This window comes from Dermacentor albipictus, chromosome 1 (genome assembly GCF_038994185.2).
Source record: "Dermacentor albipictus isolate Rhodes 1998 colony chromosome 1, USDA_Dalb.pri_finalv2, whole genome shotgun sequence".
NCBI lineage: Eukaryota > Metazoa > Arthropoda > Arachnida > Ixodida > Ixodidae > Dermacentor > Dermacentor albipictus.
This window is the reverse complement of record NC_091821.1, coordinates 342766083-342791358: the sequence shown is the minus strand read 5'-3', so window position 1 is coordinate 342791358 and position 25276 is coordinate 342766083. Positions and strand designations below refer to the sequence as shown.

At 48.6% G+C, this 25276-nt stretch overlaps 1 protein-coding gene across 3 annotated transcripts; it reads right to left on the bottom strand.

Moving 5' to 3' along the window:
• Positions 1-6891: 6891 nt before the first annotated feature.
• On the bottom strand, positions 6892-23118 carry LOC135908395 (uncharacterized). 3 transcript variants are annotated; one of them, XM_065440277.1, is made up of 6 exons: positions 14161-14435; positions 13371-13694; positions 10946-11152; positions 8492-8740; positions 7603-7690; positions 6892-6953 (listed from the first exon to the last, which is right to left on the bottom strand). In XM_065440277.1, the coding sequence occupies exons 1-6, from the start codon at positions 14281-14283 to the stop codon at positions 6907-6909; spliced, it is 1038 nt and encodes a 345-aa protein (XP_065296349.1). In that variant the 5' UTR covers positions 14284-14435; the 3' UTR covers positions 6892-6906. The 3 variants fall into 3 exon arrangements, with proteins under 3 accessions (XP_065296349.1, XP_065296401.1, XP_065296277.1); XM_065440329.1 differs by lacking the exons at positions 6892-6953; positions 14161-14435 and adding exons at positions 19024-19213; positions 22966-23118 and having other exon boundaries at positions 7509-7690; XM_065440205.1 differs by lacking the exon at positions 6892-6953 and having other exon boundaries at positions 7509-7690; positions 14161-14434.
• Between the last annotated feature and the right edge of the window lie 2158 nt (positions 23119-25276).

Below are 25276 nucleotides of genomic sequence, written 5' to 3'. Positions count from 1 at the left end.
GTGTTCAGAAATGCATCTTAATTTGAAGCCCATGCTTGACTTGATTTAAACGACGCCTGTCGTCAACGCACCAAAAGAAACGCAATGAGCGTCTTCAGCGCGTTCGCGCCAGGCGTCATTTATATCAAGTGGAGCATGAGCTTCAAGTTCCATTTCTGAATACGGAAGTAAAGAGAGTATAGTGTGTAATTGATCAGAAGTGAGCTATGCTTAATGGTCCCGATTACGTGTAAAACAAATAAAAGAAAATTCATTTAACAACTTAAACAGAAGGAATTTTGAAAAATTATAGATCATGACTAAGAAAGTAATAATTTTCGTGGTTAAATTTTGTTGCCTGAATGAAATCACACACCACGTCAACCACATTTCGCTTGCGTGGCGCAAGCAACGACTTTAAGTCGCTAGTCCGCTGGGTACGAATGGAGTGTATATGGCAGCATTGCAAGTGGTTTTTAAGGTGAAGCCCGAGAACGGCGCCTCCAGCCGCTGTAATGCTAGTTAGAACGTTCTTATTTTGAAGCCTACGGTTCACACGCTGCGCTTCAGTTCTGCCCATGCATCGCGCGATTAAAATATGATGATGGCAGAAATTACAATAATAATGACTTCATAGATCAAAACCGAAAACAAGGCTACAGAAAGTCAAACTTCGCCCCCTCCCCATTTTTTGCGTGTGCGTGCGGTGTGCGTGTGTGTGTGTGTGTGTGTGTAGGGGGCGGGGGGGGGGGCGGAGGGTTGTCCTCATTCTTGCGGACGCTTAAACCTACAGGTGTCGCTTGGGAATTAGATCCCCATCAAACTATCAACCAAAAAAATCGTAACAAACAATGTGCCCCGGAAAGTTGTCCTGAAACGTCCACTTTCTTCCACCAACATCACGGTGCAGGTGTCCACCATCGTGTGAAAGTTAGGAACGTTTTCCTTGATGATGTTGAACGCTTTAAATAATCAATTTTTTTTCCTCCTCGCCCTTGTCGATAGAAGCTCACCCGCCACGGTGCACGGTTAGCGGTTACGGTGTTGCACTGCTAAGCACTAGGTCGCGGGATCAAATCCCGGCCGCGACAACCACATTTCGGTGGGGGCGAAATGCAAAAAGCTCTCCCGTAATCGAGAGTATATGCAAGCATGAAATGGCTACCGGCAGAACAGATTTGTTGGAGATGATACTAGTCACTATATTAAAATGGGTGTCGTGCATGTGCGTGACGGCACACCCCACCGGACCACGCCATATTGGGCAATGGTCCATATGACGAAATAGTTTCCTGTCACAGACAGAGCTTCATTGCACGTCTGGGCGGTCGAACAGTCCATCCGCAGCGCGCCGGACGCTAAAACATGTAGGCTTTATGGGCGCTACCGACTTGGACGCTGCTGGACGCTGCTAGACGTTACCGGCACTGCCAGCGTGCCGGACGCTCCGCGGACCACACGCACCGCTGGCATTGAAAATAGCGCAGGCAACTCTGTCTCAGCACCCAAAGATGAGGATCAAGTGTATAGTGCTCTGTATCTGCCTTTTGAACGTCGCTATTGGAAATGACAAATCAAACTTCAGCCTACTAGAAGTTACAGCTTGAGTGATATTGTGAACAAACATTTGGAAGAACTCCGAAGCAATATTTTTTGTAACTTGTTTTGGCAAGTAACTAGCGTAGGCAATGCGGTCTTGACTGGCTGCCCGGATGATCTCGTTGTTTTCTCGCAACTTCCCCGGATGTTCTCCTTTGCCCGGATATCGTCCGAAGAACGGCTCTGCCCTGGCTTTTGGTTCAAGGTCACTCGAAGGTCGCCCACTATAGGCGCTAAGAGCATGCTAAAATCATTTCATGCTTAAAAACGCCTGTGTGCCGTGCATTGGGTACACGTTTAAGTACCCCAGGTGGTCAAAATAATCCGGGGTCCCACACTACACCGTGCCTCATGATCGTACTGTGGCTTTGGCGCGTAGAACGCTACAATTTAGTTTTTACAACGAAACTGTTAAGGACTACTTTCCCCACTACCGTGTCCGCGTGTAGAAAAAAAATACCGAAGAGAGTACAATACCGGGCTGACCCTCGGCGGAGGTGCAGTTCGCCATTAGGGGCCCACATGGACAGCTTCGTTGGTCATCCTTCTTTCCAGAGTAGAAATGTACTGAGCTTTTTTTTTTTTTTTGTATAGAAGCTCGCTTAGAGAACAGCGCGAGTCTGGCGCTTTCATTGTCATTACCATGCCCTTGTCGTGGAAAGTCGGAGGTCCCTGTAATACTAAAGCTTGTACTGTATTGTTTCGGTCGTTGTGCAATAGGTTTCTTGGGATTGGTTAGCTTGTTTATTTCAAGTCAGAGGTTATCCGGATGCGGGTGCCATACCGTTGTCGTCGTTAGTGTCGACATGGTCGTCGTCATTGTCGTTTTTAGGCTGCATGCTACCGTACTTGCTGCCGTTTTACTGACTTCTTCAGAGTTGCTTTCTACTTCCCTCTGTCAGAACGTGTTTGGCACATTAGGAAATAAAGTAACGGCACAATTTGGCTTACGCCACGCGGTCATATTTCCTTTGACGGGATCACAATCTGTAGACGACGATTTGTCACATTCGGGTATTCGCGCAAGATTAAGAGTGAATTGCGCTACAAAGAAAATAAAATTCAGCATTATGTGCATACTCTAGCTTCGAGTAAGAATGAGTGAATGAATTTTTTTTTTTTCGGATTGCTCCAGGCGTAATAGGGTGAAATGGAAGGAAGCGAATATTCGAAAAGGCGTCAGAATCTGGGGCATCGCACAGTGACGTCAATGCTTCCGTAAGTTTGGCAGTAGAAGATATTTGACTCCCAAGGACGACATTTTCGACTAACGTGGAATGTTGTTCCTTCTTTTCGTTGTTACTTGCTTTTCTTGCGTTCTCGTTTTTTTTTTTTCGAAAGGAGCACGTAAATTTCCATAAGACCAATCTACAAGTACATCCTCAGCGAGTGTGCGCGCGCCTCTTACATCAATCGGCAGGTGCCATTTTTCCGCAAATCTAAGCCCACGTCTCTTCTATAAGTCTACGCGCAGACCCAACGTCTGCCCTGTGTACATGGCGTTCTTTGTAACGTCCATTTAGCGGTAATATGTTCAGCTAACCAAACTTATTTAATTTCTTTCTAGCTCCCTTTTAAGGCGAGAGGGATTAACTTCGTTGTGCAAGCGGTTCCTTGTAGTTGCCGTCATCGCTGGTGACGCGTCACGGCAGGGAAGTCGCCCGGATGTGCTACGCGAAGAGTCGCCGAAGCAAGGGCTTCAGGTAGATGTAGACGTAGGTGCCTCCCGGTGGAGCGAAGCTTTCCTTGCCTATGCTCAGGCTTCCCCACGGGTTTCCTGCCCGTCCGTCGGCCGGTTTCTTACCGTGAAAGAGGGCCGACCAAGAATAAAGTGCAATAGTAAATAATTAGGACACAGTGCTGCAGAATTAAGACAGACACGCAACGTTAACCCGAACTCAGACGATGAAGCGCTCCGCCCGCGTCATTGTATTAGTGCTTCATCGTCGGTGATCGTGTTCACTTAAAACTCTGCAGCGCTGTATTCTAACGTACGATTCCAAATAGTCCGATCGTAAGCGTTAATCAATGTACTAATAAACTGCGCTGATTCCAGAAATGACAAATTCAAAACCGGGCCGCTCGCAGAGAGAATGTAATCAGCAAAATGGGCCGATCACGGAGAGAATGTCATCAGAACGAGGTATTTCCCGGAGACTGCGTTATCAAAGGTAGTGACCTGTTGGGGGCGCGTCCTTACACCAGTGAGCGATGTGTGTCTTCACAAGGATTGTGATATCGTTTGTAATGCAAGCCGATCGCTCAAGAAGTGCAACCTTCGTAATCCTGACAAGGCTGTCGAATTACATTTTCTCAACTGTATCATGAGTAACTACACCTTCTGTTCCTCTTCCTCCGGGTTCGGCGTCTCACAGAGTAGACGCAGCGGGGTGGTCTTCTTGCACTGATGTGTTGCAGAAAGGGAAAGCATCACCATCGTCATCAGCAGCAGCAGCTTATTTCAGGTCCACTGCAGGACGAAGGCCTCTCCCGGCGATCTCCAGTTACTCCTGTACTGCGCCAACCGATTCCTACCTGCGCCTGCGAATTTCCTAATTTCATCACCCTACCTAGTTTTCCGCCGTCTTTGACTGCACTTCCCTTCTCCTGGCACCCATTCTGTCACTCTAATGGTCCCCCGTTCACCTAATTTATGCATTACTTGTCCTGCCCAGCTCCATTTTTTTCTCTTAATGTCAGAACATCGGCTATCCCCGTTTGCTCTCTGATACACACCGCTCTCTTCCTGTCTCTAACATTACTCATCAAGAACACACAAACGTCAACGGACACCTAGCCAGATTCATTCAGCGGGAAATCTCCACGATCACGTGGGTCAGTTAATTAGGTCGATTCGTTGGTCAAGTGTTTGATCAGAAGCGTTACAGCGTTAAATATGCATCGCTGTTTCATAGTTCCCTGTACACGCGCCTATGGTCACAATGTATTACTCAACACTCACGAAAAGTCACATTAGTCTGCAAGTGATCGCTGCATTAATGAGCCCACCATGAGACCACATGAACCTGTTTTTTCATTCAAACAACAGGTGTAAAATTGGGAGCATCGTGTTTCTTTATGCATAGCATTTAATTGAAACAATTTGAGAAGGCTTCGCTTAACTTAGATTACAAGTGCGTTAAATCTACCGGATTTTTTTTCTCTTAATGTCCGTGATGGCAAAATCGGGGTGGATGGGAATAGTTTCTATACAACACTATTACACAGTTACAGCATGATATGTCGTTCGATCGTTCGCTCCGGAGCAACAGATGAGGAAAGAGGGCATCCGAACCCAAACATCGTGATGGTTGTCACTGCTGATGCACTGCCAGGAAACTAAGCTAAGAGCAAGAGACCGCTCTTCCGGCCCTTTGCATCCCCCCCCCTACTTTCTTTCCTCAGCGGCCAAGCACTTCTGATGCCCCTGCACTTGCTTGCAAAATTAAAATTTCCGAAGTCACTTCAATCGTAACAAAGGTTACGGTCGACGAGGTTACATTGTGATGGCTGCCGCTGCCTAAATCTCTGCACTGCTTTGTTCAACAATGCTTAAATTCCCGCTCGAGTATTTTACAACCTATCACTCGTTCATGGCCTCGAATTTTAAACTTCACCGCGACGTCCGCTCAAACCTCGACTGCCTCTACGTTGGTGAACAAAGGTGGGTGTTCTCATCCGTGTACTTTCTTTTTCTTTAATGCATTCTTTGTTGAGAATACAAAAGCAAAGCAAAAGAAATGCGTAGATTAAGCGGCGCATCTAGATTAAAGAAACTACGGTATTTGCGCTAGATTGACTCTCAAGCATGGCAGAGACGTCAAGACTGATTTAAAGTAATGTTACGCAAAGAGGTGAACGTTTTCATTAGTAAAACCTACGCAGAAAGCACAGGCGAATAGGAGCCTCGTGAAGCTTAAGTTTAAGCTCTCGCGCCAGATGAGGTAATGAAACGAACACGTGTCTCTTTTATGTTCTTCTTTTTTCGTGCACTCTAAGATCGGCGCGTGGTTGCATAAGCAAGCTTGCCTAGTTGGGAAAGAGACAACAAAAAAAAAGAGGAGAAATACGAGGGAAATTTAAGCGTTCTAGTTAAGGCAGCGAAGCGAAATTCGGTTAAAATTTCACGCAGAGAGGCGGACATTGGATTAGCTACATCTAGAAAAAGCCCGGCGTTCTCAAAGCAGCTCAAGCTAGAATATCCTACTGCCTGAAACCAAGATAGAGTAATTCATTAAAACATTTTGATATAAGATTAATTGATTCTGCACGCTGTCACGTATTTTGAAATTCCTAACCAAGCAGTTCCGTCGCTAACGTACGATCGAATAAATTACAATCGCCGTATCGTTAAGGTATGGCAGGACCGCATTGTGGGTTGAAGGAACAAACGTGATTGATTGTTTTTACTCGAGGTTGGCGGGAAGCAGTAGATCTGAGCCCGTCGTGTAGGACAGGTAACTCTAGTACAGGTCTAGCCCAACGAGTGCCGAAGGAAGAAATGCATTCGAGGATATCACATCATCACATCACTATACGAGGAAATTTGAAGTCAGTACGTTACACATATTATCTCACTGCCCATTTTTTACTTGCGAGTGCCTGTCAAATCGGTTCTTATTCCGTCATTTTTGTTCTGCAGATTTTTCTTCTCGTGATCCCAGTCTACTGCGACTACTTCGCTTGGGCACTGAGGCGTATACTCCTTCCAAGAGTCCGAGTGCCATAAACAAATCCTGGTTCCCTCGGTGGCTACTAATCCACCAATTGGTTTCTTCGTGCGAACAGTAAGCGCACAAAGAATGTTTTTCGCATAGCGCTACGAGTACTTGGCCCCTCGAGTCAATGCTATGCCGCAAACGATAAAAATGAGTGACAAAGGTTTCTGCAAGAACTCTCGACACCAGGAGCGGGCGAATATTCATATGCGTATCGAATACTTTTGTCCTTAATAGTATTTCACTTGACAATATTAAATTTCCTTCGACATTCGTTTAATTAAAATTAAATAATGGGGTTTTACGTGCCAAAACCACGATCTGATTATGAGGCATGCCGTAAAGGAAGGCTTCGAAAATTTGGACTACCTGGGGTTCTTTAACGTGCACCTAAATGCAAGTACACGCGTGTTTTGCATTTCGTCGCCATCGAAATGCGGCCACCGTGGCCGGGATTCGATCCCATGACATCGATCCCGATCGCGCAACCTCGCAACCACGGCGGTTTATTCGATTAAGACCGAATGTACTAGACTTTAATAAGAGCCACACACACAGTCCACCCGCTCCTTCAAGTACATGTAAGCCAACGAGAAACTTTGGAGAACGTTTACTTTTTGTTGCTGTTGTCGTCGTCGTCCTCACTGTTGCGTATGCCTGTAGTGGGAGATTGGCCATGCGTTAGGTGGTTAAATTAGGTGCATAAAAACAAGAGAGTTCGTTTGAAAGTTGGAGCTGAAAAATCGAAATTTTTCTTTGTGGGAAAAAAGCAATGAGAACAAGTACGGGCATATAAAAAATCTAATTATGACAAGAAAGCTATGGTGGTGAAGGGGGACGATCAGTCTAACGTGGTAATTGATTTGTTTCAATTGGGTAATTTGTATTGCCAAGCAAACATTTCTGTGACTGAACCCAATAATAAAGGCTGCAAATGACAGGATCACGGGCACTGATAAATTAAGGCCAATATTGCGAAGCGGGATTTCCAGTAATCATTTTCTTATAACAGAAAAACCCTGTTCGTTTTAAACCTTCACAGACTTGCTTCGTCACCTTCCATCTCCATATACACTTAAAAGCAGAAAAATATTAGGTATTCAAATCAAAGCCCTTACTTTCTTTAATATTCATATTCGTTTCGTAAACTTCACTGATCGTACACATATACTTGAAACACAAACGAGCAATACACACAAAATGACACTTGCGTTCACTGTTACTGACGAAATTCGAAAAAGAAAGCTTTATCACGAAATGAGGCAAGCGCGGGCGCATGTCCGGTAGCTGTGGAACATGTTGGAACCTAGCAGACAGAGCTTTTCCGCTGGGTCCACCGTCAGGCACTCGAAATGTCCGTTCTTGTTCACGGCAGAGAATACCGGGAAGTTGACCTGCAACAGTGAAAAGAAAGACCTCCACCTTCAACGTATGGCATTCCTGATAGAAGGCCACATAACGCAAGAGGGCAGGATAGGCAATCAGCCTATCTGAGAGCCAGAACCAGCGCAGCTGATGTAAAGTGAACACACTCTACGTAGAGTAATGCAATAAACTGCGAATTACTGTAGCAGTACCGGAAGTACTACAATAACTCCAAGAGAGGCACGTCCGAGTTTACGCATGCTGTGCGCAGTGGGTCGAAACACCAGAGTCGGAAACTTTTGTTGTCTCGCCGAAGGCCTATTTTCATTCTTGCTTCGTTGACTGCAAGGCATAATAAAAGCCTCGGATAGAAACCTGTAGTTATTAGTTCCTTGCAACGTTTTGTTCCTTGTTTCGGGAACGAATTTCCAACGGTTAAGTGAAATTTATATTCAGGATACCACAGTAAGCCCACGCCCCCTTTTTTTCTGGATCTGCCAGTGGGCAGAGCCCACTTGCGTTGCTTGCGCGGCCGGGAGTCTTAAAGCTCCTCTGCCGAGCTTCTCGCCCACATGGCCGAAAGCCTTCTGGTCGAGCTTTACTAAGGCCCAATGCATTAAAGTAGTTGCAAAAATCATGCACGACATCCAACTCCATTGCACCAAAAGTACTAAGAAAGTCAACAAGAAGCAAAAAAAAAAGGCTCAGCCAAGTTCCTTCTATATAACAACTTTGACAGCGAAAGTAAAGTGAACGCATACATATAAAAGGAAGAATGCGCGCGCAGCGCCACCTGGGGGAAAGTCCCCGCGGCGTTCATCGACACGTGCCTGGTACTCGCCGCATCGCTGGCCTACGGGGTACTCCCGGCAGCCGGGCGCGTTGTGCTGCACGCAGTCGAGCAGGCACTGCTGCATGCTCTGGAAGAGGCGCAGCCCAATGTTGACGCAGCTGCCCTCCGGGAAGCCCCACTCGACGCAGCTGCCGTTGGCCGGGTAGAACCAGCGCCGCTTGACGTGCTCTCGGCTGCAGGGCACCAGCCGCGCCGGCTCCCGGCACTCGGCGCGAGCGCCCTGACCCTGGTGGAGAGAGCGGTTCGAACCCCCTGCACTTCCCGTGCGATAACAGCGCGGCTTCATGTCACACAGAGATCTCAGCTGCGAATTAAGTTCCCTCAGACTCGTAGCGCACGCCCGCGCCATCAATTAGGGCATACGATGTTTCCAATAACGTCCGCCCTAAAATTTTATTTTCATCCAAGTCGTGGTTTACCTTCGCAATTACCTCGAAGTATGGCTATTATTATTATTATTTTTTAACTTTGTTGTGCGCCTGACGCAACCTATACTCTGCCAGGCTTCGATGTCTCTGTGTTTATGACAACCTGAAGCCACGCCACGCACTGGGGTGCTTCAAAGCTCAGGGAGTGCTACAGATTCGCTGCATCAAAGCGGAGCCTGATCAGCTGAGACTAGATTGAGCTATCGATGTTGCTGTGTCTTTCGCACTCTACAAAGCTTGGTAACATAGATGAGGATAGCAATAGGGGCTTGTTGGTACGGCATATCTTATTTTGTTATAGGGCAAGCTTGACACGCACAACAGAAGGCACATCTGACACACACACAGCGTTGTGTGTGTCAGATGTGCCTTCTGTTGTCCGTGTCAAGCTTGCGCTATAACAAAGGTAGCATAGAGTTTCTCACTATATTACCTAGAGGGAAATCTGGCACTGCTGCGCTGCGGTATGCATGAGAATGCCGGTATATTGTGACTTCGGAATGGCATCGTTCTCGGAGAGCCAGGCAAGCACCGTTTCGTCTGTCACAATGATTCATTTTCTACTAAAACTGCAAGTAAAAGGCTGCTTTAGCTTTATTCTTAAACAAAAACATGTATTGTTTAACTATAAGAACTTGTTATTGCATGTACAAATATATATACGTAAAAAGTATCAGCGGGCTACTAAAGTTGGAGAACAGACGACAAGATTCGCGCTCGCTTTGAAACAGTTTGTCGTCTATTCTTACTTTTCTTCCCTAAGTCATGCATTGTAGGTGAGTAAAGATGCAATTTGCGTGAATGGAAACACTTTATGAAGATTTCTTTAAGAACGCGTTATTTGTGTAGCCATATCAACGTTTTAGAAGAAGCCTCTTACAACACCATGCAGCCAGCACAAGCCTCGCAGACACATATACCGTCAATCCCATGACGGCAAAGCGCCCCTTAAGAAACTCCCATAGACGGTGGCGCCAGATCTCCCTCTAGGTGTTATAGTGAGGAACTCTATGGCTTGTAGGGCTCCGACTACGTCACTTCCGCTAAATTTAAGCGAGCGTGAAATGAAATGACCATGGTCACAATCGCCCGCCCCTTTTTCTACTGCAGCTAATCGTGGTATATACAAATCAATTTCCTTTTTCAGGCACACAATAAAAAAAAATAAATTATGAGGTTTTACGTGCCAAAGCCACTTTCTGATTATGAGGCCCGCCGTAGTGGAGGACTCCGGAAATTTTGGCCACGTGGGGTTGTTTAACGTGCACCTAAATCTAAGTACACCGGTGTTTTCGCCTCCATCGAAATGCGGCCGCCGTGGCCGGGATTCGATCCCGCGACTTCGTGCTCAGCAGCCCAACACCACAGCCCCTGGGCAACCGCGGCGGGTACACAATAAACGGAGCACGTACGAAATCCATACATGAAGTGCGTTTGCTATAAGGCATGACAAAAAAAAATTAAAGAACGTCGTTTAGACAAAGGACAGGAGCCACTTTTTTCTTGGTAGACTTGACTGCCACGGCAGGGACGTCAGCGGAAGTAAACTCGAATCACTCGCACACCGCGGTCAATATACGTGGACAAAAAAATGGCTGTGGCTTAGCTAAGGTTAAGCCCAGGATGCGAAGCATACCAGCCTTTATTGTAGTTGTTGAACCACTGTTTAGCCTGGTGAACTGCTTTTGCTTGGCTATATTTGGTTCGGCTAGACGAAGAAACAACTCATGCAGGCGAGCGCACGAGCTGAGACCCGGCTATGTAGTTACGCGGCCGCAAGCGAGCGCACGAGTTGAGCCTTCGCTTTTGCAGCTGTTATGACGTCATATGGTAGCTACGCGGCCGCGCGCGGCGCAGCAAGGAAGAGCGTGGTTGTGCGGTTAGTATGCTTCGAATAAAAGCAAGCGCTAGTGCGTCCTATTTGCGAACTCACAAACGCTTGACAAACAGACCGACTCTCCAACGCAGCAAACGCGGCGTCGTCTTGAGCGGCGCGTGCTGACCTGGCAAGCGCCGCGGCAGTGGCCCAGCGAGCGGAAGCGGTTGGGGCCCTCCAGGCACCCAGGCGGCGGCACGCTCACAGGCGTCAAGCAGCGGCGGCCGTCGAAGAAGAACGTCGGCCACCGGCTCGTCTTCCCGGAGCACGGCGTCATGTGGACGGGATCCAGGCAGCGGGGCTCCATCTGCCGCTGTTTGAGGGCCGTCGCCAACTGTGGACCATATCACATATTGCACTCGCATATTCAAGTGCAAAAAAAACAATAATTAAAGTAAACAAGGTGTGTCTTGAAGGAATACTGCGGAGTGCTCAAGCGAGGTGATTCGCGAACCGAAACTTATTTTTCATTAGCGGCCGGCTACTGTAAGGCAGTCATCGTCACGCAAATCTCTAAATACGTACAGCACTATTGTGCTAACTCTGGCGGAGCTATACGTAGTTCGCACGAAATTTCACGTCTGCCATTCTCGGAAACAAGACCAGCGCTTCTTATAGGCCAAGAAAACCATGTTAAAGAGCAGTCAGTGGCATTGAGATTTGCATCTTCGTGTTTTGAACAATATTCTCTTCAACAGTGCCTGCTTGGTAAACCTTACAGACATGGTGGTTTTTCCAAGCTAGTCTAAATGAAGGTGCTAAAGATGCCGGCTTTGCACCGCGGGCTAAATTGTGTCATGGGTGAACATAAAGTGCCTGTTGACAAATTATATATCCATTGTATGAAGTTGTACGAAAGTTGTGAGGATTGGGAGGTCAATCCCATCGCTCGTAATCAGTTGTCAAGATTGGAATCGGGCATGAATTAGTAGGTAGCTGGCCCATGCCGTCGTCCAACTTATCCACGCTGAGGACGTTGTCGAAGGGAAGGACTGCTTCTCATCGAGAACGTGGAATATGGGTTTATTTACAGTATCTACATCAGGACGTTTCAGTTCATCAGTCTAGCATGACTGCGAGAGAAAGCACACTAAGCAGCCGCACAAGAGCGGTTTATAAACAATCGGTCCTCCCTCGATCCCAAGGTGAGGGAAACGTTCAACTAGCCATCGTAAACGATGTCTCTCTCTGCCGGAGGGACACACACACACTCACACACACACTTAGGCCTGTGCCTAAGTGTGTGTTGGTACGGCATATACGGCCCCCACCGACGTCAGACGGTCTTCGCAAAGCTCGGGGCTTACGTCAGGAAAAGCGCCTTTTATTCCCCGATCTGACCCCCGCAGCGCGGCCGCCGGTTGTCCATTGTCTTGCGTCTTGAACGGCGCGTGGGAAGGAGTCTCCAACTACGTTCCCTCGGGCACTCCCCCGCTCGCGGCAGACCAGGTCGGCGGTGGCGTGTGCCGTCATAAAGCCTGGTTCGGCGAACTCATCTCGGCTCCCGCGACGGAGAGGCGAGGACGCGGCATTGTCCTCCGCATACAGTAGATTTAGTGACGCCGTTTGGCTAGAGCGTAACGGTGTGACTTTCCAAGAAAAGTTGACGCCGCTGTCGCAACTGGCTGGCAAAACTTGCACCTCAGCGGGCCGTTCTTAACCGTGTGAACAGGCCACAGGCCGCTAGAGCTGTTGTAGGCGTGCGACCTGCATGGTTGCTTTCATCGGTAGTGTAGTGGGCCGGGTGAAAATGCTTCCGTAAATAAAGAAAGGACGAACAGGAAAAAAAGAACGGACGAAGCACTGTCCGTTTTCTTCTTCTCGTCCTATTCCATGAGCTGATTTAACTTCAACACGTGCAACCGGCCCAAGTTAGTACTTTTTTGCAGTTCATACTGCCGTAATCTCCCTCAAGGACGTCGCCGCGCTGACAGTCTGCAGTCTGTCAGTTTCGGCTTCATGTAAGCAAACCTGTGCAGCTCTGTAAAATGCACCTGTAAATGCTCCCGTCCCGATCCCAGAGCTCACCATCCGGTGTCTAGAGCTGCTTTTTTTAGGCGCCATGCGATCATGTCCCTCCAGCTTCCGTGCTTCACGCGGTATGTTTATATAAATGCATGTGACACCTAATGCTACTAGCTGATTACTTAGCCACTTTTCAAACTCCACCGTGAATCTCCGCGAAGCCCGAGCCCTTTTCTTGGATTGCCGCCACAGTCGGCTAAATTCCTTCGCACGCGTCGCCAAGCAACAGACAACCAAGTATATGGTAAGGTGCAGCTTGACTTCCCGAGATTGAAAGCGCGCGAACGAGATATCGCGGATGTGCGCGAGGTCGTCGCGTCGGCTCATCTTCAGCAGGGTATACATAGCTTATGCTGCACTTCTACATCCAGGCTGCCAGAGATAAACCGGAAATAAGCAGATCGAATTTAACGCTCAGCCTTTCATTTCGCGCTGCTATATAGTCCGCGACGACTTCAGCGCAAGCCGTCGATCCCTGACGTGCGACATCTCGGTCGCGCATACTTAAAGAGGAACTCGAGACCCACCGTGTCGTTGCCGCTGTCATCTTCGCTGGCCGCAAGCTGCGTGTAGGTGCCGATGTCCGCGGGCTCTCCGCTTTCCGCGACGGTGGCTGGCATCGCGCCCGCAGGCCGCGAAGGTGCCGCCGACTCGGCCGGCGGGGCCCGCTCCACTGCTGGCGCCGCTTGCACCGGCGGCGCGGCGGCCGCCGGCATCGACAGGTAATCCTCCTCCTGCGGCTCCGTGCTCGTCGTCTCGGCCGTGAACGCCGGGGTCCCGTTCATGTGCACCAGATTCAGCGCAAGCGCGCATCCGAGCACCGCCACCGCAGAGACCAGGAGCACGATAACCTGTCCGCCGAACCATTGATCGCGCTGTTTCAGCGTTACCGGGAACGAAAACTCAAGAAGTAGCGCCGGTAGTGACGTTGGTGACATCGGATGACGCTGTGTTTAGTGAACCAGGAATGAGCAACGTTCTCCTGTATTGTTATTGCAACGAAAACAGGAAGTATCGTGGGAATTAAGTTTTCATCGCTGCGAAAACCTTTATGCCAAGGATAACTATATACAGAACGTAATAAGGGGACCGCGTGGCTTAGTTGAACTGTCATTTGGCAGTCTCCTTTTTCCACGTCCAAAGGCACGCTGCACTTGACGCGTATTTTGAACCGATCTAATTGATTATTTCTGGCATTATTTAGGAATGGCGGCCTCGCGATATTTCTGTGTCACCGTGTGTCAGTACACTCAGTAGTCCTTGAAACAGCCTATAAACTGATCCGGCGTCGCTGTTTAGCGTGTCCGAGATTCTCACCTTCTTGCTGGTCAGGTGGAAGCCGGCGGACGACGCAGTGGGCAAGCTTTCCATTTGCACACGCCTGGGAGAGTCCTCCTCCGCGATCAGCTGCTGCTGCTCTATTACAGTGCCTAGCTCCATGGCGCGGTATCACTTGTCGAGGATCGGCGCTGTTCGCGACGTGTCCAGTATACGCAAGATGGCTACAGCATCTAACGGCAGCAACGGATGGCACGTGGATTCCGCGCCCGTGCTTCGACCACCCAACAGCTCGCGCCGGCGTGCACGCTTGCCAGCATTTTTCTTCGTCTTCGGCGTAGGAGCACGCAAGTTTACCACGATACCCGCGAATCTAACATGCCAAACTGCGCAGACTCAGCACACAAGATGCAGTGTTACTACTCAAACAAGAAATCGTCGAAAGCAAGACACAAGACAGCAAAGTAATTCTGGGTCTCTATTTACAAAGTGCATTCGACAAACTCAAACACTCAGCCATATTAGGACAAGTATCAAGACTCAACATGGGGGTAACGAGCTACAATTATATTCAAGACTTCTTGACACGGTGGAACTGCACGCCGGAGACCTCAAGCTCCCGGAACACAAGCTCGGCAGTACGGGTACTCCACAGGGTTCGGTCATATCGCCGTTGCTCTTTAACCTCGTCATGATCGGGTAGCGAGAGCAGTAGCGTGGACCACCGTCCGGCATACGATCTACACCGACGACATTACCCTGTGGGCGGCCGACGGCACCGACGCCAGCATCGAGCAACAGCTGCAAGCGGCGGTTACCGCCATCGAGCAGCACCTTGATGGCACAGGCCTAATGTGCTCGCCCGCCAAATCTGAGCTGTTCGTCCTCACACCGCTTCGACCGGGACGGAAGCGCGCTCCTCTTCGGGAGTGTAATCAAATCAAAATTGTGACTGCATCGGGGCAACGCATCCCCGAAGTTCCCAAGATCAGGGTCCGGGCCTGCTGCTCAACAAGAGTGGCCGCAACGACAAGACCATCAACAAGCTTACCACCAAGGCAATGGACGCCATCCGGCTCATACATCGAGTCTCTACACGACGGGCGGGCATGCGTGAAGACAGTCTCGTGCGCCTTGTCCAGTCGTTCGTGATCAGTCACATCGCCTACGTTGCGGCCTACCTTAACTGGCACGTCACTGACAGGACCAAGATCAACACGCTGATCAGACGGGCTTACAAGACGGCGCTGGGTTTAATGGAGACTACGAGTACGGCTCGGCTCTTGCAGCTCGGCGTCCATAACACCCTAGAAGAAATAGCCGAGGCGCAGCTCACCGCGCAATTCGAGCGCCTCTCTACCACCAAGACGGGCCGCAGTATACTGACGTCCCTGGGTTACAACCCCCAAGCTCCCAGCCGGCAACCGTGCGAGATCACAGATGAGGAGCGGGCCCACATTTACGTGGACCCCATCCCGAAGAACATGCACCCAGAATACAACCAAGAACGGCGGCAGGCGCGGGCCAAGGCCCTCACCGAACAACACGCTCAAGACCAGCACGCCCGGTACGTGGACGCCGCGGAATACAAGCGGGAAGGCTTCGCGGCAGTGGTCGTTGCGGCGGCTACCGGCATCAAGACAACGGCAGCGAGCGTGCGGTGCACGAACGCCACAGACGCTGAGGAGGTTGCCATCGCTCTGGCGATCACCGAGGCCGAGTGTCACACCGTGCTCAGCGACTCGAGGAATGCCGTGCGCAACTTTGTCAAGGGGCGAATATGCGCGCCGGCGGCCGCCATCATCGGCAAGCTCCAACTTCAAGACCGGGCAGGACCGTCCGTATCAAGTGGTTCCCGGCGCACGCCGGCGAGTGTGCATCCTCACCGAACCACAACGAAACGGCCCATTCGGCGGCGCGAGCGCTTACTTTCCGTGCCCCCGAGAATGACCGTTCCGTGTGGTGGTTCGAAAGCAAGGACAGATTGACTAGTTATGCCGAAGTAACCAAGTGTTACCGCTTAGCTCGACGGACAATGCCGCCTCCCCACCCGGCACTCAGTCGGGAGGAGGCCGTAATCCTAAGACAAATACAGACCGCGTCACTCCTCGCCCCCGCAATGCTGCACGTGCTTTACCCAGAGCTCTATCCGAATGGGCTGTGCGGTGTTTGTGCAGCGGATCCGACGGACCAATGGCACATCATGTGGGACTGTGCCAGGTTCCCAACGGCAGCTACCTCCAGGACTTACCCGCCAGAACTTCAAGGTGCACTGCAGTCTGCAGACAAGGACTCACAACTATAGGCCGTCCAGCAGGCCCGGGGTGCGCTCGAAAAGCACAAGCCTCATGACCCACTACAAACGCGCCCAACTGGGCTAATGCAGAGTAGGGTATAACCCCGGGTCGACGCTTGGCCAGCGTCACGACTCGTTAAATCGTCGTTTGCCGGCACTTTATTAAAGTTATCCCTATCCTATCCTATCCTGCGCAATTCGTATATTTAGCCTATTCTTGCTATCCCGTGGGCTCAGCTACAAAACAAAAACAAGATTGAATAAGTGAACACCGTGCCGTGTGAGCATGACGTGGCTGTGGAGATGTGAAGATGACGTGGCTAAATAAGCCGAGGGTTCAGTAAGAGAGAGAGAGAAATGAGATGGAAAAATAAGGTTTTAAAGGGGCCATGAACCGCATTTCTCTAAAGCCTCAAAACGCATTGGAACGTGTATGGAGCCTCCCAAGTATATATGACCGAAATAAGTTTTCAAAAACCCGAGTGTGAGCGCACATATTAGCAGCACAATATTTACCTTTCTCATTTCCCCTCAACGTGACCTCACTTTAATGTTGTTTCTTCTTTCAGTGGAAATGGAGGGGAGCTGTTGTCAACCCATACTTCCAGTCACTCTTCATCACTTTGCTTTACAGTGTAGTAGATGGCTGCGCGTGGCTGTTCCTTGTTTTTTTTTTTTTGTCGTGCTCAGTAACGTGATTAGCATTATTCCTTTCGCACTTATCTCTATACTGCAATCACATCATTTGCGAGGCTCGAAGGAAATGTCTTTATATACGCTCGTGCAAGTACGTCGGCAGCGCACTCATCGGCTCAGCGATGGATGCCGCACTCCAGGCCAAGGAAGTCATATAATTAGACGTAACCTCTTGGCCCCGGAAATGCCTTCGTCGCAAACTTGACCAGCTGGACGACCAACCGCTATCGGAAAAAGGAATTCTACACTATCAAAAGGACCTAACATCACAGAAGAAGGCCGTGCAAGCGCTGACGCTTTTTGCGATCTACCGGCCTTTGTGAACGTCTTTAACTGGAACGCCTTTTGTGTGTGTGTCTCCGTGCGTGCGTGCTTTTTGTGTGTCTTTTTTTTAGCATTTTCCTCTCTGTCTTCTTGCTAACCCCTATCTCCCATCCCTAGTGTAGGGTAGCAAACCGGAGACTGATATCTGGTTTACCTCCCTGCCTTTCCTCTTATTCTTTCTCTCTCTCTCTCTTTGGCCCCGGAACCGTGTTGAAAGGATTCCTAACGTTACGGGCTTCGACCATGATGGCGACGCATCTCGAAGGTGTGCAACTCAGAAAGCAGACGACCTGCTCCAATCAGACGTTCGCATCTATAAGGATGATAGCGACTCATAGTCGCCGACCAAGGGGCGGGAGGGGGGGGGCGCTCCGGGGCCCGAGCCCCCTTCTGAGTTTTACGGGGGGGGGGGCGCACCCCCCACCCACCCCGGCGGCGATGCCGAAGCCCACCACCCCCCTCACACACACACAAAGTGTCGTTACCAGAGTTTTGTCCCTCACATCACTTGAGGTTTCTTTTAACTTGCCTCGACCCTTTCACTTGAAATTTTATTAGGGCTAATAGCTTACTGCATCACTGCTGTCGCGGATGCGCACGGCTTTTAATCCATACTTTCTTTTTATTTCTGAAAATCCGGACGATAGGAGGACAAGTGCATTAGAAGCACTAGCGGCGGCTGCCTCATCCGTATTTTCTCACTTCAACATTGTTTTAAATTTCCACTATAACCACCATGCACATATACAAAATATATTTAAATATTTACACAGGACAAAGTTTATTACATTTTTGAAAGAGATGGAGGTAGCCAATTAAAAGTTATTTATAAAGGTATGGATAGCCTATGCCAAGAGAATTAACAGGTTGCTGCATGTTCACCTCGTTTCAAATTGCTTTGCAATTTGAAATTGACCATGAAAAAAACCTATAGACTTCAGTGACACCTTCGGCAGAGCCTTATATCAACGGCGTGTTTGATGGCTTTCAACGCGTTGTGGCCCGCGAGTATCGGCGCGTCAGAGGGAGCTGTTCAACGCACTGTTCATTTCGAGAAACGAAAGCGATGCCTGAATTCGCTTTCTACGCTCTCTTCAAACGCACTTCGCACCTCCAACCGCTCTGCAACATTGCTACAGACGGCCTGCAGTGACCCGTTGTAAAAAATGAGACGCGCAGCCAGCTTGCCGTGCTGTTCTCAATCAGATGCGTAAGCCCTAGTCATCCTTGAATTAAGTATACATGCACCTATGCCACCGAAACACCGGATTATTGTTATTAGAACTACACGCGTTACATCATGTTTTCGAGCATGTCAGCGCGTTACAAAGCGTCACAGAACTCAATACACGCGCTCTCTCTACACGGACTCTTAACTGACTCGCTCGTTGCATTGAGTGAACTAAAGAAAGTGACAAAGAGATTTCAAATCTGCCCAACAAATACATCAGCTAAGCAAGTTGTCTCATTTTATCATTACGGTGCACTGGATTCGACGACTCAGTGGAAGTTCGTTCAACAAACTGGCCGACCGAATGGCTCACTCACCATCTGTTTCTGACAAACCATCAGCTGGGCTTCCTTACCTTTGAGCTCTCCTCCAGGTCCAGATGCCTGTTCTCGAAGGGGCCACAGGGGCACTTTTACCTCCGGGTGTCTGCTTCCTTCTCGGCAACCATTCCTGGGAGGACGAAAGTTTGTCTTCCGAGGTTTCTTCCGGCTGGGGTCGCCCTGACACCTCCTGTCACCTGCGCCTGGGCATCTCCCAGCGATAACCTGGCAGATGCCCAGGTTGTCGTCACATATACATTTAGGTCATCAGTGCCTAAATGTCGCACAGCATGAGGATGTAAACTTGCTTGCCCTTGTATTTAATCAATAAGTGTAAATAATTAAACCGGTTTTAAATAAAGTAGAATATCGCACGCATTATGTCACTGTTCTCCTATAGTATACTTAGTTGAAACGATTAAAAAAAAGCTTTGAGAAAAGTATATTCCAACAAGTGTGTTTTTTGCCGCAATTTTAAGAGATAGGCCGAGTTCCCTGTAACATCACGCTTCCTTGTAACGCCATCGCGAACGAAAATAACTTAAGAAAAAATTATGCGCAGGACAAACATGTTGAAATTTGTGTGAAGCGAAGCTTCACAGAAGCGCTTCGTTAAACGCTATAGGACTGATGGTAACGCATATAATTTTTAATTTTATCCTCTGCAACGTGCAATGTCATGCATGCAATGTTTGTCCGCCATATAGGTCCCACCTTCAATCACGTGCGCATTTTTATGCAATGCATTGCCCATAAGTTTGTGGGCAATGCATTTGCCCATAAGAATATACCACTTGTTCAGTTGTTCGAGTGGGGTTACAAATGGCTAGGTCGCGTTACGGAAAAACCTGCAGTGTCGCCGGTTACCGAAGTGTTTAACTTGGGGTTGCTGAATCTGTGCGCTCTTTATTGCTATAGTAATTGCGCCGACGCTCGTGGCGCATTTCCGCCGTTGGCGCCGCTATCGCCTCCGCCGTGCTGTCTCGCTACCGGCGTCGCATCTTCGTAGACGCGCAGTGGGCTTGGCTGCAAAAAACTACGAAGCGAAGTGAACACACCGTCAAAGCGCCACTCAATCGGCCCGGTGACGGAGCTAGCAGAGCGTTCTGCCTCCCGCGCTGCACTCATGAGCATTGTACGCGAACACGCAATAAACAGCAGACCAACGTTCCTACTAAGCTGTTCCGTGCTTGCTCTGGTCTACTACGCACTAAACGTCAAGCTAGCGTTATCTAACACTTCACTGGTGGCTGACTAAGGCCGACGGGTAATGGTCGGTCGTCGAAGTGCAGCGCACACGAAAGACGAAAGGCAGAGCTATCAAGAGAAGGAGATTCTTGATGACGGGAAGGAAAGGCTGGGTTAAAGTGCAGCGCAGTAACTGTCTCTCAGCAGAGGACACCTCAACCGCGCTGCACAGGGGGTAGGGAATGAAAGTAGAGGGAGAGAAAGTGCTATCAAGAAAGCGCTCCGGCGGCGGGAGAGGAGGATGGCAGTCACGTTACGCCGGCGCTTGCACAACGCGCACGTTATGACGAATCGGCTGACGTGTCCGTCTCTACTGCAGCCCGCCACAGACTGTGCTGGCTAACGGCGCTGTTCTGCACGGTATTACGCAATGAAATAACAAACGCTACCTAATTAGCCTCACTGCAACAAATATACGCCTTCAAGGGCATCACTCGTTTAATAAAGCGAATAACTTTCAATAAGCCTTCGGCTATTCGCTTACATTTAATCTTCGTCGGTGGCATCTGCACAGTATTTTTCGCTTGCGCTCGGAAGAATAGCGTGCATGCCATGCTATTATCGCTACATAAGCGAAGTTTTGTTAAAGGCTTTGCCATTGCGCTTCTTTTCCTTTCTATTTATCGCAGTCCCGCTCTCAACACTAGAAGTGACAGTGCGAGCGACAACTTTGGCGAGGCCACATTCGAGCTCGCGCTCTAAAACACGCCATTGTTGTTGACGTATGCATGGTGTATGCAGAAGAAGGCGGCATTTGATCCATGCGGTTTGATGGAGATCGGTGGCAATATGTTTCCCCTCCCCACGTACAGTGCCGCTCGAATATATTGCGACAGAGGACTTTCCCAACACAGCTGCGAAGCGGTTCGCTTCATACCTCTTCAGTTTTTCTTCCTCTTGTCGACGTAATCCTGTTACTAGCTGTCAATATTGCCATTATAGAAGAAAATCATGGAGCAACGCTGCGCCCGTAGGGCGGAATCGCTTCTGGCGCTGTCGGCCGACAATCTTTCCCAGCCATCTCGGCTCAGTGTTGCGGAGACGTCCCAGGGGCGAATCTCCGCTTGGCTGCCATTGGTTGTTTTAATGCAGAAGATCTTTCACACTAGCGCCAAGGTCCCCATCAGTTACGGCCCTAGTAGGAGGGCGATACTTTGGCGAAATGGCGGCGCACACGATTGTTTACGTTGTCATGTCAACAGGACCGCACGGCGCCTCCTCACCCTAGCACAGTTCGTTCTTTTTTTTATTTTTTGTTTTTATCGTGACGACCCGCTTCGCTAGATTTCCACCCTTTCATAATCCCGCGCACCTTTACTTTTGCTTTCTTTTTGCCTGTCCGTGGTGAGTATTATTTCGCTTTTTTTTTCGTACCGCGTGCGCGCGCTACGCCAGGCATTGGCGCGCGGTGGACCGTGGATTCTATATGTGTTTGCACGCACGCAGTCTTGTCCATACTTTGAGTATGGCAGCATATGCCGGAACATATACAAACTCCAGTTCAAACACAACAGATTTTTGGAATCGTTTTACTGACATCCGTTTCCGAAAACAATTATTTTCGTATAGCTTAGTATGATACACGTTCAGAAAATGAACAAAAGTGAAAAATGCATGACATGTACATGTCTACTAAAGAGCACAAAAGTTCACAGACAGTGAAATAACAAAAACATAAGACTCAAGAAAACACAAAGGCCGTTTCATGTATACGCACATCAAAAAAGATTTTATATAATGCCCTAAAGACCAAAGTGTAGAAGAGCTTCTGATATACTCACGAAGATATTGCCCAACACTGCACGACGTGTATGAGATAGTCATGGCAACAAAAGGAAGGGAATATTCTTTGGTAATGGCAAAAGCAGTTACCCGCAAAATACCTCAAAAATATAATAAAATGCCAAGATTGTTTCATTGACAGCCATACGATAAAAAAGAAATAACTTATATACCTGCACAAAAGTATATGAAACGCGTGACATGCTTATTGCTACTAAAAAAAAATCAAAAAGCCATGGCAGAACAAAAATAACATTGTACTAAAAATGGAGATACACATTATCACGTTATTTTGCACTTGGCCCCAACTTGAGTAACGGTGACAAGGGAGAGCAGAAGGTAGTCAGCTTTTGCAGCAGTACATAAAAAAACATTCTCAGAAAGGCCTATTCCTAAATCAAAGACCAGGTGAAATAAGCCAACAACACGACTTTTCTTTCACCACGAATACAATGCTTAGCAGTAACATTACGTTACTTAAGGCACTAATTCATACCTACTGGGCACTCCTTTGTGTAACAAATACGATCTGTAAAAATCCGCGTATAGGACTCCTGCAATACCCATGCTTTCTAGAAAAAAAGCGCATCATGTCTACACATGAAGGTTGTTCGCGCCGTTTTCCCATCGGCAATTACTGAGATAATACATAAACACGAACAGTTTACTTTCAGCTGTTAGTACATTTGCAGAACGGGGACACCCAGAAAAGGCCCTGAGGGCGGAATGGAAAGCTGGGCGAGTTACTAAAGTTGCAGAATAAGAATTGGCCCAGAAAAAGTTCATAGACCAGGTGACAATAAGGAGAAACATCTGTCAGCTTTCTCTATTGGTAAGAGAAAAGCGTAGCACAATCAAGGCGCAACGACGTCCGGAAAGTCATGGCGCACACACATGAACAGGGCCCTGTTTGTGTATATGCACCTTCCGACGTCCTTGGGTCTCACCTGTTGTCTTTAGGCACCCTTAAGAACCTTGCAGGGCTTGTTCTTGGGGTATTCGTGCACTACTACACAATGTCCGAGCGGTGCGAGTCGTGTAACGGGTGAACCATCGCGAAGCACAAGCACACAGCTATTGAGGACCACGAAACCGGTGAAACTGCCCACGCCGGTCAACGCACAGCAGGGCAGGCTTCGCGATAACAGAAGATAACGAAACATGAACGTTCATGGAGCGAGCTAAGCTGGGCCGGTGAGCGCGCGTGGAGACAGGCGTAGGTGAGGGAATTGCGAGGGAGAGCGCACACTGATGTGCGCATGCCTATGCTGAAAAAGGTATAAATGTCCGGTGAATTTCAAATAAACTTCCAGTTGGCAGTCAGCGCTTGTCTGTGGTGTTTGCTTCCTTGTGTCCTCGTCTTTTTCGCCCTGTTTCACCTCAGTTCTAAGTATGAACCAACTAGCCCTCATCAAGATCTTACTAAGGGGAGTGCAGTTGGGAAGAGGGGCGAAAGGGCACATCCTCCTGGATCGACGCGTGCCCGCGCGCGCCGATCTAGGAGGCCACGCAAGGGAAGCAGATTTGCTTTCCCGCCTTCCTGATGGATGGCGCCAATTAACTCTGCCACCGAAGCGGCGGAGATTCCGAGGCCGGGTGACGTGTCATACGCAAAGCCCCCTGCTGCTCTGACAAGCATCGTTGTACAGCACTCTTTCTTATACGAGCGCCATTTCACGGGTTGTTAATAATATTGCTTCTTTTTCGTGCACTGTTGTACTCTCTGCGTGCGGATTATTTAAACAGAAAAATACCTTCCCACAGCTCCGTCTTCTTAACGATATTGCGTTCCGACTACGACGACATTACGGAATTTTTTTTTTTAGCTGCAGCCAATTTTTTAGATTGTCTATGGCAGATAGCTTAGCTCTAACTTTTTATCTAAATTACTTGACCAGGTAACAACTACTTCTACGAGAAATCAACAATTCCAATTTAATTATTAATTTCATTACACTAATTAGCCTTTAAATTAATTACTCTTCAGCACTTATTTCAATCTACAAATTATAGCCGCTGAGTTCGCATGGCGTGCCCACTTGGAATTATTTCTCTGGACAGCACCAATTCCGGGATATTAACTTTCAAAGTGTTCGTCGAGATTCATTGGTGTTCCAGTTGCTTTTTTGCTTCAGTTCACAAAACAGTTGTTTCCTATATATATTATCCAGCTGTCGGATTTGAACAGGCGACATTTAGTACAGCAACCCGATGTCATAACCACTATGCCACGGGCGCATTCCTCAGCAGGCGAAATGGCATGTCCTTAAACATTTCCTGCGCGGCAAACCATCTCATTTTATTGTCATTTCAATTGTATGTACACTCCAGACAAATCTTCGCCGTCGTCGATGACTGCATTAAAAACACTGATTTATTTAGTTTTAATGCGTTTTCTTAAAAAATGAACGGTCACTCTCTTGTGTGAGTGACTGTTTTTTGTACTATTACACGCTGTACGATTTCCCTTTGTCTCAGAATTTAGACACAGGTAAGGAAGTTTGTCCAGGTGCATTCCAATTACGGCAGACTGGTACAGAGAAGGTGCTGTCTTCTGAGACCGCAGGATAGGCGACTTTGTTTGCTGAAACTGATTATAGCACAGCCTATGCAGGCCCCCAATTGTGCCATCGCTTTCTCGCGCGTATAGTAGCCATAGTAGTACCTATCGGTGCTGTCTTCCTGCAGCAAAGCAGCGCGTTTCTCCCGCGCTGCATCGCAAATACATGCCCCAGCGTGAACGCCGGCCGAGGAGCTCCAGCGAAGCGCTAACCACGCTGAAGGAAGCCGCGCCCGCATACATGCCACGACGCACGAACATCATTTGTGCAGGTATGCGGGCCGTTCAACCGTAGACGGGCGTAAGGGTATAATTTATAAGCATTTTAACTCTTAAGGATGCTTGAGGGTGCAGATTGGTTTACAGTGCATGAATTAAATTGGATTAGATTGCAGGGTTAGATCTAGTACTCGTGCACGAATATATCCCAGTAGGTGGACGGGAGGACACGCGCCTCTGTAGCTCAATGGCTAAAGGGACACTGAAGAGAAACACTAAACCAGTTTAGTCTGGTAAAGTAATTATTTATTTTATCGTCGTAATTTTTTTTTGTGGGACGCTGATTCTAATAAGAAAAAACGAAAGACAAAAGTTTCATTCCTGGCATTTCCCGCCGGAAGCCCAGTGCCGGTATGCGTTAGTATCACGCCACTGATTGCAAATTATCTTCTCGTGTTTAGGCCATCGTGACTGAGTCC